This window comes from Coffea eugenioides, chromosome 9 (genome assembly GCF_003713205.1).
Source record: "Coffea eugenioides isolate CCC68of chromosome 9, Ceug_1.0, whole genome shotgun sequence".
Lineage (NCBI taxonomy): Eukaryota > Viridiplantae > Streptophyta > Magnoliopsida > Gentianales > Rubiaceae > Coffea > Coffea eugenioides.
In genome coordinates, this window is record NC_040043.1 from 40,693,193 (window position 1) to 40,711,393 (window position 18,201).

The following is an 18,201-nucleotide window of genomic DNA, read 5'->3' on the forward strand; positions in this document are numbered from 1 at the left end:
AGGAAGTTTATATGAAACAGCCCCTGGGGCGGTAGTAGTACTTCTGGACAACCCCAGCCTGTTTTCTCCTATAGGTTTGACATTTTCCTTAGAGCTCTTATGCTGCAGTTTCAAGGAATACTCTTGCCATTGTGACAGTTCAAATGCTTCAACCAGAGTTACAGGTTTCAACATCTTAATCATAGGCTTGATCTCCTCCTTCAGTCCACTCAGAAAGCTAGATATGAAGTACTTTTCGTCCAGATTTCGATTCCTTATCATCATCAAAGCCTTTAATTCCTCGAATTTCTCCTGGTATTCTTCCACACTACCTACTTGTTGAAGTTTATTAAATTCTTCTACTATATCTCTACCAGTTCTGTCATTGAATCCGAGACACAATAATTCCCCAAATTCTTCCCAACCAAGTCTAGGTCTCTCAATTCTGACCCCTTGGAACCACCTATCAGCCTTGCCTTCTAAGTACATTTCGATTACATCGATTTTATGTTCTTCAGGAACTTGATAATTCAGGAAATATTTGTTGCATTTACGCAGCCATTCCCTAGGATTCTCCCCAGCAAACATTTGCAAATCAATTTTAGGAGGATTCGGAATGTGAAACTTACTCCAATCCTTCTTGAAGTTCCTCTGAGTCTCATACTCCACTGATAGCCTCTGATGAGCTGGTGGTGTTGGTAGAAGTGGTGATTGGTCTATCATCCTACCGCCTCCTTCGGTTGCCTTCTCCTTTCCATAGGACAGCTTAGACAGTAGGTCGTTAAATTTCTGCTCAAGGACTAGATTGAAATTCTGCTCCATTCCTGATATCAGGTTCTCCATACGCTTGTTATTCTCTTCAAGCTCCATCTTCAAGTCCTCCTTGTCCTGCTGGTGCTCGGATTTAGTCGCCTGTATGGCCTCCACTAGCTCTTGGAGCTTAGCTTCTTGTTTCCTCACCTGTTCTTCTATGGTGCGGAATCTGGTACTTTCTGCCATGATTGTGGTTCAGTTCCGAGGATTGCCTGCTCTGATACCACTTTGTCACGACCTCGAGGTTGATTTTTGGAATGATGGAAGAATTGGAGGAATGTTAATTGAGAAGAGTCAAGAATTAGGGAAATTGGGAGGTTTTGGAAGAATGAACAGAGGAAGTTGGGGAGAGAAAGAAGAAAGCAAGAATGAGGAGCAGCAAAGACTTGTGATTAATTTCCGTATCCCTCCATTACATGTGGGCCCTACTTTTATAACCAACCTAACCGACTGGCCAGACAGTTAGCAACTGAATTTAACAACTAGATGCCTTATTAATTGGAACGGCATCGTATTGCCATTACTTAAGAGAACCAAAGCTGCACCGTTTTACTAATCTACTGACTTAACTAACTATTGCTCCAATTAGTGCTCTAATTGAGCCATTATTGTGTTAAGGTCCTATAGCTTGTGACCTGACATTCGAGTCTCCGCTACGTTGGATTTCTCTGCGCACTTAACGCGTTCGGGTCGGGTTGGGGTGTCGGGCCCGGATCGCAGGGGATTAGTCGGGCCCCGTAAGGATTGACCCGAACGCCCCTGTGTCGAAAAAAAAAAAACACACTAAAATTTCACTTGATAGCAGGAGAAGAACAATTTTTACTTGAAGCCCAAGCGCATTAGTACTAGTGTAGCACCCACAAGAAGCCCAACCATATCCATCATATGCAGTTTAGTAATTATGATCAGGCTACGACATCGTATACTACTATTTACGCTCGCCCGAGAAGACCTTTTCCCCTCCCTCAAGAATTTTCCAAAACCCTACTGCAACGACACTGCCTATTCTACTGTGTCCCCATCCCAAAACCCTCCAACTTCCAAAACCCTCCATCTGATTCATTGATTGTAAGAAAAGGAAAAAGAAAGAAGAGTTTGGGACATGGCAGGAGGGAGATTTAGGGAACTGTTGAGGAAGTACGGAAAGGTCGGATTGGGTGTCCACTTTTCTGTATCTGCGGCTTCCATCACCGGGCTGTACGTGGCGATTAAGAATAACGTCGACGTGCAGGCCTTGTTCGAAAAGGTCGGCGTGCAGGCCCCGTCCAAAGGAGGAGGAGGAGCAGAACCCGGAGGAGACCAAGATCTCAATACCAACCCCGAGACTTCCACCACCACCTCCACAGATGGGTTTGTCGTGGAGGAGGAGTTCAAGAAGAGGAATCGGACTGCCGAGCTGGCGGCATCCAGTGGTGGGGCACTGGCTCTGGCATTGCTGCTTAACAAGGCTCTGTTTCCTATAAGGGTTCCCATCACCCTCGCTCTTACACCTCCCGTGGCCAGGTTTCTCAGGAGCCGACAAATTATCAAGAACGGTCTATAAGTTTTTCACTACTTTACCTTTTTATTTTTGCAAATCCTTCCCCCTCCCCCCCCCCCTCCTTCTCCTTCTTGCCCCTAATGGCAGGCTGGGGCCGGGGCTGTGGCTGGGGGGAGAGTCATCAGAGTTCTTGTCTTGATGCTATTTGCTTGATATTGGGTTCGGGTTTGCAAGTTGTGATTTTGAGTCACATTGCTGAGGAGACCATTATGACGGAGATAAAGGAACATCTGTGAATTACTGCTATTACATACTACTAGTATTTATATATGGTTCTGCAATTTGTGTAATTTCTATGGAATTTTGGTCTTTACGAATTTTTGGGGCTGAGACTGAGGATTCATTCATTAGCCTTTGTTACTAAAAGGTGAGCCTGTCAACAGAAGTTCATGTTAAAATCTTCAAACACTCCTTAAACATCAATAAACGCAAAAGAAGGGATTTCAGAAGAGTGCTAATATCATTTCCCTCCATTCTTGAGTCGACTTGGGTCTATTTGCAGTCTTGTATACTGAAGGCAATCTATGTACTAATTGTGGATATATGAACTATTTTTGTTCACCCTGTATTAGTTCATTAGTGTGCATCTGAAATCTATAGGATTAATCTTTTCTATATTGATAACGTTAAAATGAATGATAACTATACAAAATTTAAATTTGAAATTCAACTTTTGCACATATATCATGTTATGAATCTAATAACGGTGATAATATAGACACTGTAATGTATATAAGATTTACTCAAATCTATATTGCTTCATCTTTCATGACAAATTGTTAACGTCAATCCTCGTTTGGATTTTGTTTGCATCATTAACACATTTTTCAATCAGTATTCATTTCAAAAACTTACCCCAAATAATCTACTAATAGTAACGATACTCGGAAGTCTCAAACACCTCGCCATACAGCTAAGTGGAGCTGTCACTGATCTAATGTACAGCTTTCTTTTCCTGGAACCAACAGGGTAACTAACTAATGGGTATTAAACCACTGTAGTTTTGAGTTTAAAGGGATGTTATCTCCTGCTTACTTGACACAGTACTAATTGCAGCATACTGTGTATTTCCTTCAGACTGCATTCATGAAAGGTGTCATGAAGAGCTTGGGGCAGGGTGATCATCAAATCACTGCATGAACATTGTTTTTAACGTCACGTAGGGACCTATAAAAATTTGTTCTATATCTTGTAAAATTGGACCTATAAAAATTTGTTCTACATTTTGTTTGTGGAAATGGACAAAACCAGCAGACGACAACGCCTGACCCAGTCATGGAGTCATATCAAGTATGCTTTAGATGCATATTCACACGAAGGGGGATGAAAGCCTATCACTCTCCCATGCCAGCCTGAGAATTAGACTCTGCTATATGTGGAATGGAAACCTTGAACCCAAAAAAAAAATAAAAAAATCCCACCTCTTAAACAGAGATGCTCTTTCTGGGTACAAATCCGGTTACTAGCCTTTTGTATTAGAACAACTCCACCTCTAATGATTAGCTTGCATTGTCTTCTATTTTAATCCGGGGTCCCAAGCGCAAGCTACCAAGCTTTCCCCATCCGTCTTTGGGTCGTTAGGATGGATTCCACTGCATTATCTAATGACATTTTTGCCAATCAGCAGGGTAACAATTTGAGATAACGAATCCTACAAGCAAATCCTCATTACAAATTTTCCACGACTAGTGAGCTTTACCTAAATTGCAGAACAAGTTGGCAAACGACAATGAGCATCTCAGGAACGGAAATCTTCTTCAGCAGAAAAGTATCTTACTTAAGTTGCGAGTCAGTTTAGAGCCCACCCTCATTTCTGGATCTCTAACAAAACTGAAGCCCAACCAATAATGAGGTAGGGATCATAAGATCAATCATTGTTTCCAAAGTAAAACAAGTCATACAAGATCCAGGAATACACCCAAAAACAAAACAGGATAAAAAAAGAATACCTAGACTACAATAACACCTCTCACTCTAAAGGACAAACAAAAATGCCAAAAGATAGTACAAAGACTGTAAATACATGAGAAATCTCACTTCTCAGAAAAGCAATACAAGAAAAACAGAAGAGGGTATCTCAAATATATCCTCTTTCAGTGATGCAAAACTGGAAAGCTCTATGTAGGTACCCTGAGTAGTCAAAGCCATCAGAGATTGTAACAATGAATTAGTTGTGTTAGTTCATGAAATTTTACAATTAACAAACAGCAGCAGTAGTCCTTGGAACTTCTGCTCTGAAGGACTCGTCCTACTGGGCTTTTAATACATGATAATGCATCTTGGGTTTCCCAATACTAAAGTTAGACAGAATCTAAAGCTATATCAACTAAGACCATGTAAGGTCAAATGGTCTTGAAATCAATCCAGTTAAATGATTACGCTGACCTTATTGGATTTGGATGAAGAAGATATACAGCTGGCCCTGCAAGACTTCCAAGGTTATTGCAGGTGCTTAAACTCCTGACAGTTGGCTCCAATTTCACTTAACGATATGTAAAGTTTTGGCACAATCTTTGCCAGCATCAGTTTAAAGCCAATGGAATTTGAATTAGCATGGGTATTACTGCTAATGGAAGCATCTTTTGTGAGTGAACCAATAAGATATCCCTTCATATAAGTATCACAGGCTTTGAGGATGTAGTAACCACGTCTTCTAAAGTGCTGTTGGACAAGCTCTTCAAAGTCCTGGAAACAGTTTCATAGTAGGATTACAAAGACATTAGTAGCTGATTTTGAAATTTTATGCTTATATAGAATTATGCAGTCCCAATTAATGATGAAAAATCTTAGGCATGGTACAAAGGGGAACACAAATGAAGCAACGGAACCATACGTAGGCATCAGAAGTTTGAACATTGGATGCAGCATGGCACAAAACTCTCTCATGGCTGTTCCATAGAACTAGGTTTTATCTTTTGAAGTGATTTGCTAGCTTCTTTCTTAGAATAGAATAATCACCTCATGCAAAGGTGGAACAAAGGAACTTATCTGGAAAAAGCACTAAAAAGATTGAAAACTTTGCAAAGAACAATCATCAAATTGGTCCACCAACACGACATTTTTACAGAAGTCTCTAATGTGGATGCTAACTAAAGTTCAGATGAAAATCAAGAAAATATCAAATAAGATTGATTTTTGTAACACTATGACAAAAGCATTCAGCCTAGATAACAAGAAAGGTTTCTGCACCAAGAAAACCAGGAACTAAAAGTCAAGACGAACATCAAAGAAGAAGTAAAAATAACCAACTGCAATCTCCTAGCTTGTTCCACTCTATATAAAATCTATTCTTCTCCATCAGGTGAACAGATTAAAAAAAAGTAATATAACCACTTAAAACAGACAGCATGCAGTCTCAAAAACAAACAAACACAGTGAACTCTCCATAGTGAAACCCAGGACAAACTGTACATGTTCACATGAAACCATTAAATTGACAGAGGAGTTTAGGCATTCATCACCTTGGGAGGTTTCCGTATGAGATACATCATTGTCTTGCAGTTGAGTAAGAATGTATTCTCATTGTACGACAAAGAATTTTTCTCTCCCTCAGCTGTCCCAATTTGTTTGTCATATCCAGCTTCATTGAAATATGGCTTGGAATTTAGCACTAGCCCTTGAAGCGAAACTAGGACTTGAAGAATGCTCGATGATGAAGGATCCCACACCTCATTTCCTCTGCCTGTCCAAGTATTCAAAAGGCTCAAGCAAACTTTGCCTTCCTCATACAGATTCGGATTTATTCGCCACCCTCCAGAATGATAATAGGCAGACTGCAATGTTAAAGAAGCAACAGAAGACAAATAAGGAAAGAAGCAATTCTGCAACAGAGTTTAGTAGAATGCAAGTAGCTGCCGAAATAAAAGAACCTATCCAATCTATAAAAGAATTATCAATCTTTCTTACTGGTGGGACATCAGGGTACTCTAGTGGGAGGTGAAAGTCAAAGAAGAAAAGGCCATCTTGGTAAGGTGTTCCATACGCTCCAACTATGACAGCCCTCAATAGATCCATTCGATCTTCATAAACACGTACAAAGATTCCCTCTACAAACATTTGTAACAGTTTAGAACCAAAGGAGCTCATACTGTTTCCATGCAGTAATGTGAAATCTAGTATAAAGGATTTGAACATACCAGGAAGGTTATTCTGCAAAATATTCCAATCTTGTTGAACCTTCCTGAGCCACTTCCTGCTCGCATTATTCTGTGGTGAAAATGTAAAGGATTATTATGATGCAACTTCAAAGCAATGACAAGTAGTAGAAAGAGATTTAAGCATGTGATACATTAGACAGTGTTGCTACCAGCTCATCATTTTTGAAAATGAGTTGATCCATCAGCCATCATTTACGTGAAATTTGAATTAAACTGAATCGGGCTTTTCAACAAAATTAAAGCTGGTGATTATTGCATTGTTTTGTACTAGATCAAGGACATCTCAGTACTATATAGGCAGTCACAGCATTAGAATGAAAAATAATAAAGTCAAAAACCATGGACAGACGACTAACCTGTTCATTTGCACCACGAAAATAATGATCGTAAGGATCTTTGGTGATATCAAATCCTTTGAAACTAGACGCTCGATCATCATGATAAGTTGGGACATTTGCTTCTGGCTTCAAGTTACAAAGAGCTTCAGCCGCATCCAATAAATCTGCTACCTCTTTGTCATCTTGTTCCTCTGCCTTCACTTTAGTGCTCAGACTTCCAATGCTATCACCACCATTAGATCTCTGGGAACATGACTCATCATCAGTATCTATTTTGACAGCCAATTCCCGCAGCTGAAATTCATCATCACTCCTGGAATCTGGATCAGTGTGTTTTCGCCCCCTTGAAAATATGCCAGAGGCCAACCTGGTCACGAACCCAAGTGCAGCCAGGGGAATGGAAAGAGCCCCATTTCTTCCAGAACTATCAGAGCCATCTTCATTGTCAATTCTGATGTCAGTGGCACTTCGATTTTTAACACCCTAGATAGCAACAAAATCTGTCATACATGATATCTTTTGATGACACATATCATATAAAATACAAAAATTGCTAGGGCCTGTAACGTTCTTACTAAAAGTTTCAAGCATCAGAAACAATTTAGAAAAGAAAAAAAAATACTTGTCAGTCATTATTCCACTCCGCATCAAATAAAACTCTCTGGACATCTAGTTTATCAAGCTAATATTCTATAATCAACTCAAACAAAAACTATCTGGTAGGAACCTATTTACTTTTGGTCAGTGGAGACAATCAACTAGCATATCTACATAATGAGCTGATAAATGCTGTGAAGTCTGCCAAAACACTTGAAGAATCCTGACCGTATCAACCATTATAAAACTTCTACACCATGTTTCCTTTTCCACAGGTTTACAAAGAAGCAATTGACTTTTTAAGAAACAGTTGGTGCACAAACAAATTTCATTTAGTATAAACCTCATCAGCATTCTCAATAGTATCCATCTCATCATCCTCAACGGTTTCCCAGCTGGCTGCATCATCACTAATTTCACTTCCACCTGTAATTGACTCATCATCATCGCGACCAACAACATATATTGCTTGAGGACCAACCTAACAGGGAAAAGTACAGTGTCAACCATGTACAATTACAAACTCCTATACAATGCAGTACTACAAGATGAGTACAATACATTGAACCGTAGAAAAATGACAAATAACATAATAATATCACATGCAACAGAAAGCCAAAGTATGTCTCATAGCTGCAGTAGCAATTCAAACTGTTAGCATCCACTTTTTTTAGATGAAAATCTAAATAAGCAAAATAATCAAATATTCTTGGATGTTTCACTTCTTCGACATCTTACTATTCAAGTGCTTTGCAGTGTTGGTGATACACAACAAACCATTAGTTCAATTTTATATAACCACCTATGCATTTACCACCATCAATCACATTATGAGAATATAAGTGCAGAAGTCTCTCTGGGTGTATACCAATATGTAATAAGAAGAGGAGAAAAACAATAAGGGTTTCGAAATTATATCTTCAACATATGAAGGAAAGGGAACCAGCACAAGACCAGAGTAAGATCATATAGTAAAGAAGAGATGGTGGATGAAGGCATCCCCATTTGAAACAAACTAATGATGTTATCACTAGTCCAGCAGAAAATGTACCATTGATACCATTCCATCAGCCCATGTGACCTCAATGTCACCATTCCTGAGTCCAGTAATATTCCCAACCCAGGAGAGATCTGAGAATTCAGTACAAACTTCATCAGTTGATTCATCCTCAACCTTCTTACATCCAATGTGCTGTTCTGCATCTTGCTCTTCCTCATATGTACCATGCAGCAGCTCAGACTCTTCAGCAGAGTTAGTAGTGGATAGAATTTCTACTGGAAGAGAAACAGGTGATAATCGAACAACAACATCTCCATAGCAGTAATCATAGTCAGGATGGCCCTCCAACTCATAAACGCTTACTACTTCTTCTTTATCAAATTCTCTGGGATCCTCAGCCCTAGTAACTTGCTTTAACCACCTCACATGAGCTGTCTTCTCCTTTGCATTAACACTTTTCACAACCCCTACACGTCTAGTTTCACCAGCATCATAACCGTCATCGGCAGCTTTCTCAACTATATACTGTTCTGCAACAAATTCATGATCTCCCGGACTCTCAATAGGAATCAAACTCGTGGAATTTATACCTCTTTTTATTGTTCCATCCTGCCAGGCTACATCAACACTAGTCCTAGTATTAACGATCAACAGGGCTCTTTCAAAATTGTCCTCTTTTTTCCTTGCTTTTTTGTCCCTCCTGACTATAACTTTACGGATCTTCTTGCGATGTAAGGGCCAAGATTCATGGACTGACTCCTTGGAAATAGACAATGAACTAGAACACGAACTAGATTCTGCAGGAGCTTTAGCTTCAGCCTTCCCATTATTTGCTTCCAGTGAAACCTCTGCATCAAGTCCTATTAATTCACCGTTCCCATTTGATTCCTCCGAAGTGACAACTTCAGAACATTCTGCTCCTGTTTGAGCAGATTCTGATTCCTCGTTGACAGAATCACAAAGTTCTAATTTTGATAATCCCTTGTCCAGAGGAATGCTGGACAATAGCACAGGTGAAGGAAGAAGGCACCAATCACCCAATTGCCAGTTTGCATGTGAAAAACAAGACAAAAGTTTTAAATTTTTGGGACTTTGCTCTTCTGCTGGCGTTGTAGAAGAGTCAGGTCCATAACCAGCAGAAGCAATCCAATATATGAATACAGAACCTACTGTAACTTTAGTCACTGTACCCTCTAGACGGTTAGCTTTCCATAAGCCAGAAAGCCATCTTGAGTTCTTAAAGACTGACGAAGAGTTTGCCTTGACACGCTGCCCAGGATAGTAAGGAAAGTGCCCATCTTCAAGAATATTCTTGCCAACAGGTTTAAGACGAAGTGGGTCAGCTTTCATAACTTTGCATACGGAGCCATCATCAAAAAGAACTGTGACATTATCCAAAACATCATCAATTCTACCTAACCAGGGACCAAGAACTACATAGTCACCGATTGTGAAATCCCTGACACGTTTCAAGTCCCTGGCAGAAATATTTTCAATGATAGAGCCATCATGAGTTAATAAATCAACAGAAATATCGACATCTACCACAACACCCACTTGACCCGTTGGGTCTGAAGCAGCAGCAACATAATCCCCATGCAGAAATCCCCGATCAACAACTTTCACATTATTTATACTTTCTGTCGTCTCAGATTCATCTATCCAGAGCACCCTAACTTGATCAGCTGGGAGGTTATGATTCTTTTGACTATCAGAATCTTTAGTCTGGTTAACTTTTTGAGAGTTATCCACTTCAGCATCTTCATCGTCACCATCATCGTCATCTACCTCATCATCATCATCATCATCATCATCGTCATCATCATCAGTTAAGCTTCCATCGGAATCAGAGTCACCAGCAACTTCAGTAACAATTCCAAGCTTACTATTGACACTGCTTCTTACAACATCTTGTCTGTATACATAGGATACATTCTGTAAATTCTTGAGAATATCTCCTGGTTTATTTGCAGGTATCACATTTTGGTTATAATAAAGTCCATTTACAGGTGAATCATCTTCCTTCAAATCAGCATCATTATTTGCGGTGGTTACTGGTACAACATCTTTGGAAGCAACATTGTGCTGCCCCGGCCCAGTATCCATCTAATGAACACGTGAAGAAACTTGAGGAAATCATTAAAGGGAAAACACAAAAATAGAGAAAAAAAAAAAAAAAAGCCTCCATAATAGCAAATAGGTTAAGAATACTTTTCATGCATACAAGAAGTGAGTTTAGACCAGCAGGTGACGACATCTCCACATGAACTATCAAAACTGCTCATGGTTCTTGATTCCACTCACAAAAGTACTCATGGTTAAACGTTAAAAAGACACCGAGAACCTCAATTTTCATGCTCTTAATCAGCAATAAGCTATCAGAATCAATTTTTTCTGCTTCTGCTGGAGCCAAAGCAAGAAATTTGCGTGAAAAAGAACTCAAAAACCATGCATCTTTAATTTAAGTATCCGTTGGCATTTAGAATCTAGTCAAATTTCAGTATAAAAAACTTTTAAACTCTTCACACCGGCTATTTTGGTTTTTTATCACCAAGATGTAAGCAACACGCTAAACACCCATGTTTCTAAAAGCAACCAGACCCATTTTTCTACAAGCAACCAGCCCAATCACATGTTCCAACATTAGCAGGACCGACTTTTCTTCGTGGTAACCACAAATGACGGATAGGTGATTCGACCGGTTTGAACCTCAAATTTTAGAACCCAAAATCCAATTCAAATAATAATCACAAACAAACCCCCATATACTCGAAAGAAAAATCCCACCAAAATCCTCGATCATCGCTCATGCCCAGCTGAAATCATTATTCAAATTGGAAAACAAGACAAGAACGCCCCTTCCCCAAATTAAATTTCAATTGAAAAAAAAAGACTAAATCTACCAAAAACTCATCAGAAACACAACAGAATGCTCCCTGCAAAAAGCAAACCGGCCACAATAAATGGGCTCAATGAGCTGTATATTCTGATGACAAAATTACTTGCATTATTAAATAAATTCAACAAGAATATCTTAAAAATATGCGATTGCAGATTGTGGCATTAAACCAGAAAAAAAAAAAAAGCAAAGAAGATAAAAATACCTCAGAAAATCGGTGAATTTGGGAAGGGCTGAGAGGAGAGGGGTGTTTTGTAGGCAATAAGAAGAACTGATCCTGGAAAAATGAATACTACCTCATTATTATTATTTACCCACCACTCCACCTCCTCCTATGTTTTACTTTGTAATCGTTTCGTTTTTTTTTTTTTTTTTCCTTCTTATATATATATATATGTTATTTATTTATTTTAGGCAAAGGGAAGGAGAAGACATTGGCCGAAGCCCAAGTATATTCGATTACCAGAGAGACGGAGGAGCTAAAGAGCGGTGAGCCGGTGACTAATGTTAGGCATCCACTTTAGGGACATTATTGTAATTACGTGCCGTACAAGTGCCGCTTTTCTTTTGTCTCAACTTTGTGTGCTTCTTTTCTTTTCTTTTTTCCCCCCACCTTGAATTTTCAAGGTGTGTACTTGAATGGAACTTGCAAAGCAATGCCGTAATGAAAAGTTCCCTTCCTTTAAACCTTTTCTTTGACAAAATTTAAATTGAGATTTTCTTGATTCTCCTTCAAGCCCCGATGGAATGTAACTTTCATTGACCGTGCACGAGTCAAGCTCGAGCATCTTGATTTCATTAGTTGAGCAGTAAATTTCATTTATTATGTTTGTAAGTTGTAATTTTAAAAAGTTAATGAATATCGAGATCTAGTTCTAAATTCGTATGGTTGGTTCGTGTATCAATAATGAGAAGCCTTGATTTAATGGTCAAGATCGATTCAGGTTCATGTTAGTATTCGTCCCACTATTTGATGAGTTAATTTATAGTAGTATTAACTCTGTTTGGATTAACTGTTTTTAGAGGTGTTTTTTAAAAATTTTATTGTACCAGAATTTTTAAAGTATATTTTGGAATATTCAAGAGTAGCAGAGTTTTTAGAATATGTTTTGGGATATTTTTTAAACATTAAAAAAATGTAGACTACTTTTTAGAGTACCTTTTACAGTGTTTTTTAAAAAATTTTATAATATTTGAAAAACTAATTTTTGAAAAATTGATGAATCCAAAGGGATTGTTAGCATTGGTGAAAAACTCATCATTTGTGGGTAAAAGCTATTTATCAAATGCAAAACAAGGAACCAATGGCTGGTGAAGTTTTTGTAGCATGCAAGTGGAGGGAAATCTTTGTACGGGGAACTCTTCTTGTCGTGCATATAAAGTAGAAATTCTTTCTTTCTTCTTTATTTAATGTTTTGAATAAATACATGTAAATCATTAGTAAAGATAAGCACACGGCATGATAGAGGTGGGAATTGCTATTTTCTAATTTCTCTTGATTCAATTAGGCTGTCTCTTAATATAAGTTAAAATAGGAATATCGTAGGAGTTGATAGTTAATCAAAAAGCAAAAGAAAAAAAAAAGTCGATAGTGACTTATGAATAAATGTAGTTTTAGAGTTTAGATTTAGCCTATTCTCAAATTAATCAGTTAAAAATATAGGACGGATGAACTTGCTCTGAAAATGAAAAAGTAAGGGACGACATCTGTAGGATGACTAATTTAATTAGGCTCAGTATAATATTATTAATATTTGGGTTAAAAACAAAAAAGCCCCCTGTGGTAAGCCTAATACACAGAAAAGCCTCCTATAGTTTCAAAATATACAATACGACATCTCATGCTTTGAACTAAATTGTAAAAATGACGGAATCCGTTAAACTTAACGGAAATGACTTATTGGAACCTAAAAAAAAAATTTTATACCTATTTTTTATCAAATATACCAATTCTACCCCTTAACCCTCAATTCTCTCTATTTAGAAAATAAAACAAATGATTTTTTTGAGCTGTCTTTTATTTAATTATATCAGGGTATTTTGGTCATTTTGATCATTTCCGTTAAGTTTAACGGATTCCGTCACATTTACAATTTAGTTCAAAATATGAGGAGTCGTGTTGTATATTTTGAAACCACGGGGGGCTTTTCTGTGTATTAGGTTTACCACATGGGGCTTTTTTATTTTTTACCCTTAATATTTCAGGGTCTAATTTATAGTGGAAGGTCCAAATCAACTCGAATAATAAAATTTTTGGGGGATAATTTTAGAAACCTCTCTTGTGGTTTCTAACCATTTCACCGGTCTCTCTCTAGGTTTCGAAATTACACTACTCTTCCCTGAGGTTAATTATCTTGTAATATTTAGATTTAGATTGCAAACGAATCGAACCGCTCGCGAAGGGTTTGAGTCAAAGTTCGACTTGAGTTTGATATTGCTCGAGCTCGAGTTCGAGTTCGAATTCAAAAATATTAAACTCATTAGCTCACAAGTTGATTCTCAAACTTGAGTATCTATATACATATATATATTATTTTTAATTTTACTAGTAAAATTACATATATATTCCTAATATTTTATTATTTATTAAGAAAATATTATTTTATTTATTTTCAAAAAATAAAATAATTATTTTTTATTTTTTCGAGTTCGAGACGAATTGGCAGCTCACCGAGCTTGAATTCGAGTTCAAATTTGATAAAACTAAGTCAAGATTTGGCTCAATTAGACTAAAACTCGACTCGATTCGACTTGTTTGCAACCCTATTTAAATCCAATCAATAATTAAAAAATAATATTAGAAGAGAGAAGATAATATGAATGTATGATTCAATTATTGTTCCTCATCTACTATATTATTTAATTAATTCAATACCAATCCACACATTAAAGAAAAACACTTAAAATTTGCTATTTATTATTAAGGATCAAATAACATATAATATCAAAAAATAGTATATTATTTTATATTTTTTACTTAATATAAGATTCAAATCACTCTTTTCAGTTACATACCTATTGTCAAATACGATCAACAAAAAATAATACAAAAAATTTGTAACTAAAATATTACAGAGAACAAACTTTAACATCACAAATTTTCTTGTTAATATATTAAAGTTAGTTGCTGAAATTTTTATGGTATTAAAATTCATTTTTTGTAATATTTTGGTTACAAATTTTTTTGATTATTTGTTGTTGACCTTGTTTGACAATGGGTTTGAAACTAAAAAGAGTAATTTGGATCTTATATTAAGTGAAATATATAGAATGATATACTATATTTGATGCCATATGTAATTTAATCCTTGATATGCAAATTTTAGTGTTTTTTTAATGTTTGGATTGATATTAGATTAATTAAATAATTTAATATATGAGGAGTAATAGTGAAATCACATTATCTTCTCTCTCTTAATATTATTTTTTAATTGGTGGTTGGACCTAGATATTACAAGATAATAAATCTCAAGGGAGGTCAATGCAAATTTCAAAATCTGAAAGGAGGCCAGTGAAATAGCTATAAACCTTAGGGGAGGTTTCTCAAATTATCCCAATTTTTGGGACCAGAATTAAAGTTAAAGGACCAAAATTGGTTCAGTAAAGAGCTGAAAGACTATTTGGTCAATTTGCCCATAAGAGACCATATAGATCTCGCGGCGTCCCTCCGACTGGTGCAGCGGCAGAGGGGTTGGTCACAGTGCTGATCGGACTGAAGAGACGATGATCGTTTGCGTTGCAGTCGTCGGCCACCAGGTACGCTGCCCATTCACCTTTCTGTAATGTTTGGATCCTAATAAGACAATCTCGTTCGTTCTTTCATTTTCAATAAACACATCACATGGCAAAGACGCAGCCGCCAACTGATGGCATTTCTTGATTTTCCGGCGGCGGGATTAGAATAATCCCTTATACATACAGAGCTTCACGGAAGCAGATGATGCCCTCAAGCTTCACCACATCGTCCACTGCTCCCTTGACGTCGTTGACGAAAGAGGTCCTCTTCCGGATCTTGCCTGATGTTTTTGCTTCTTAATGACTACTTGGTTCTTTTAAGCGCTCCCGTTCAAGTAAATAACCTATATTAGCAGTAAATGCATTGATTTAATTGTTGTACTAATGAGATGGAATCATTATATGCATAACTTTCAGTTATGAGCTAAGCAACACTTGTTGTAGTCTGAACTCATCTTCACTAGATAGAGTCTTCTGAATTTCTGATATTCTAAACTATTATTTTGCTGAGCTCAACATATATACATTTCATACACGATTTCCACTGTTCGATTTGTTCGCTTATTTTTTCTTGTTTGGCGTTGCCTATTTATCTCTTTTCTTGAATAAAGGTTTAGCTCACTCAACCTGCTGTACTGTACTGCTAGTTTTTGTATAATTAAGATAGATCAGAAGCCATGCCAATTTCCATATGTATTTTGCTTAGCCAGCTTCATTTAAAAACATTTAACTACAGAGATAAATATTCACGGCAATAGACCTTTATCAGACTGGAGTTACTTGCTGTAGACAGATGCAAAAGCTTTGTTCACTTCTCAGTCTGGAATGAACGCTTCTGTCAATCTTTTCTGGTTACTATCTCTCCTTCTGCTGGTGGAATATCCTGTTCCAAAGGCCGATTATTTCTAGCAGTGTCACCTTTCTTTAGTGTGCTTATATCTCTGCCTGCATGTACTAGCAGAGAGTAACAGAATGAGTAGTTACTGTGCGAGTTATTGCTGATTCCATATGTTTGTATATGATGCATTCTTCTGTATTGATTGATAGTACAGAACTTGGCGTTTCAGTTATTGGGCATTTAGCATGTGAAGTCTAGCATGATTAGTTTTTTGATGAGAACTATTACATGTGGTTCTGCAACTGTGTCCCATGGCATAAGTTCCTTTATGTTTCTCCCTGTTTTTGTGTAAACATCGCTGCTCCTTCCTTTTTTTGGCTTTTTTTGGGCCGGGGGGGGGGGGGAGGCGAGTTTATATATCAGCAATAATTTAATGATATGGTCATGTTCTTGCTCTGATTGTGGATAAAGGCTTCATTAGAAAGAATTATGGTAGGCGTAATTCTTGTCTGAAGCATCTCAACTTAATCTGTATCTATATCTGATGATTGAGAAATTCTGGATCACCAAGAATCATGTTTACACATTTTCTTTGGCATTTTTTGACAAAGAACACTTTAAAAGTTCATCCTCATTCTCTTGCAGTGAACAATCCGAAAAAATCTGGCCCCACTCTGAATGAGACATTTCTTGGTATGCTGTATCCGACTGAAAATTACAAAGTGTAAGAGTATTTTGATGCTTAATATCCAATCCACTCATATAGGAGTGGGAACTTACAAGATTATTACATAGCTGTAGTTGCTCTATTTGGTCTTTACATCCCTCTGCATATTTGCAGGTATGGTTATCTGACTAACACAAAGGTCAAGTTTATATTGGTTACAACGGATCTGGACGTCCGGGATGCAGATGTTAGAAACGTAAGTTTTTTTCTCTGCAAATGTGAAAATTTTGATTCCATAGCTTATTGAGCCATGATCTATGTAACAATGGGCTTAAACACTGGTAATATCCCCTCCATTTCCCCCCTCTTCCTCCCCAGCACTGCTGGGTCAAGTTTCACACTCAATGCTTTGAACATTCACAAATCTCGCATCATTGAGTTGCAAGAATAATATGAGCACAAATGATGATGTTGAAAGCTGCAATGAGGTTGTATCGCCCCTCTCTCTGGCTGTAGTTGGTTTTCAATGAACTCGTGCCTGTGCCGTGACAAATTAATTGGTGCTACTGAACTTCAAGTCTTGATGCAGATCATGTCCCTCCTCCCCCCCCCCCCCCCTTCTCTTCAAACAACAAAAAAAAAAAGAAATCTTTTTGATGACTTCGTCTTGCACAACTTCTTCTTCATCGTCATCATCTTTTCTTTCAATAAACTCATGATAGTAGAAATTCAATAATGGTACTAGTTTGGTTAAGTTTTAATGGTTTGTAGGGTGTCTTTAACTTTTGGACATCTCAGCTGACTTTGATTTATTTGATGTAAATTACTAGTTCTTCAGGAGGTTCCATGCTGCTTATGTTGATGCAGTATCAAACCCGTTTCATGTCCCTGGGAAGAAAATAACCTCAAGGGTTTTTGCAGATAGAGTCAGCAACATTGTCCAGTCTTTTGGATTTAGTCCAACTGGGTGATGATGCACAAATGTCGATATAGTTACCTGTAGCAGCAACTCTCTGTTATTTGCTGGGCCATTTACTAGTAATTCCAGCTTGGTTAATTTTGCTGGTCAATTGATTTCAGCTGTATACCTGGAAAGGAAATGTAAAGAAGTCTAGTCCTTATTTTGTAGCAACAAAATAGGTGTGGACCTTTATACTATACTTACATATTCTCTTTTTAATTTTCCTCGACAAAATACTTTGACTTGCATATCATTCTGCTGTCGAAGACTTGACTGGAAATCTAAGGACTTAATTTTTGTCTTTTGAAACTGTTTCGACCGACCATGAATAGCATAGATACTAAAAGTCAAATGAGACGCCAAATCTGAAAAACTGAAAACTTGATCATAATACTACTGAAACTCCAGGAGTATCATCTCATAAGATGAATGTCACTGCAGCCTAATAAGTCAGATCTGAATAAAATTGCTTCAAGTTTGAAGAAAAAAATTTAGATCTAACTTCAAGATTTGGTGATTTTTAAAGGGATAATTTTAGAAACCTCCCTTGAGGTTTTTAACAATTTCAACTAGTTCTCTTGAGATTTGAAAAATTACATATACCTCTCTTGAGGTTATTGTTTTGGTTACAAAAACTATTTAATGGTCAAAATTTTGAATGAATAATCCAAAATGCC

The 18,201-nt window shown here is 37.3% G+C and overlaps 3 protein-coding genes across 3 annotated transcripts; 2 read left to right on the plus strand and 1 right to left on the minus strand.

The window, feature by feature from the left end:
- The first annotated feature begins 1,691 nt into the window (after positions 1–1,691).
- LOC113783416 lies at positions 1,692–2,790 on the plus strand. The gene has a single exon (XM_027329544.1). The coding sequence runs from the start codon at positions 1,895–1,897 to the stop codon at positions 2,333–2,335; it is 441 nt and encodes a 146-aa protein (XP_027185345.1). The 5' UTR covers positions 1,692–1,894; the 3' UTR covers positions 2,336–2,790.
- A 1,364-nt stretch (positions 2,791–4,154) lies between these two features.
- Positions 4,155–11,673, minus strand: LOC113783443 (probable ubiquitin-conjugating enzyme E2 23). The gene is made up of 8 exons (XM_027329579.1): positions 11,529–11,673; positions 8,476–10,530; positions 7,768–7,905; positions 6,846–7,310; positions 6,469–6,538; positions 6,239–6,378; positions 5,794–6,105; positions 4,155–5,017 (listed from the first exon to the last, which is right to left on the minus strand). The coding sequence occupies exons 2-8, from the start codon at positions 10,528–10,530 to the stop codon at positions 4,772–4,774; spliced, it is 3,426 nt and encodes a 1,141-aa protein (XP_027185380.1). The 5' UTR covers positions 11,529–11,673; the 3' UTR covers positions 4,155–4,771.
- A 3,281-nt stretch (positions 11,674–14,954) lies between these two features.
- LOC113783126 (trafficking protein particle complex subunit 2-like protein) lies at positions 14,955–17,777 on the plus strand. Its single transcript, XM_027329172.1, has 5 exons — positions 14,955–15,079; positions 15,224–15,320; positions 16,542–16,620; positions 16,738–16,819; positions 17,394–17,777. Exons 1-5 carry the CDS (start codon positions 15,047–15,049, stop codon positions 17,532–17,534), a joined length of 432 nt encoding a protein of 143 aa, XP_027184973.1. The 5' UTR covers positions 14,955–15,046; the 3' UTR covers positions 17,535–17,777.
- Positions 17,778–18,201: the final 424 nt, after the last annotated feature.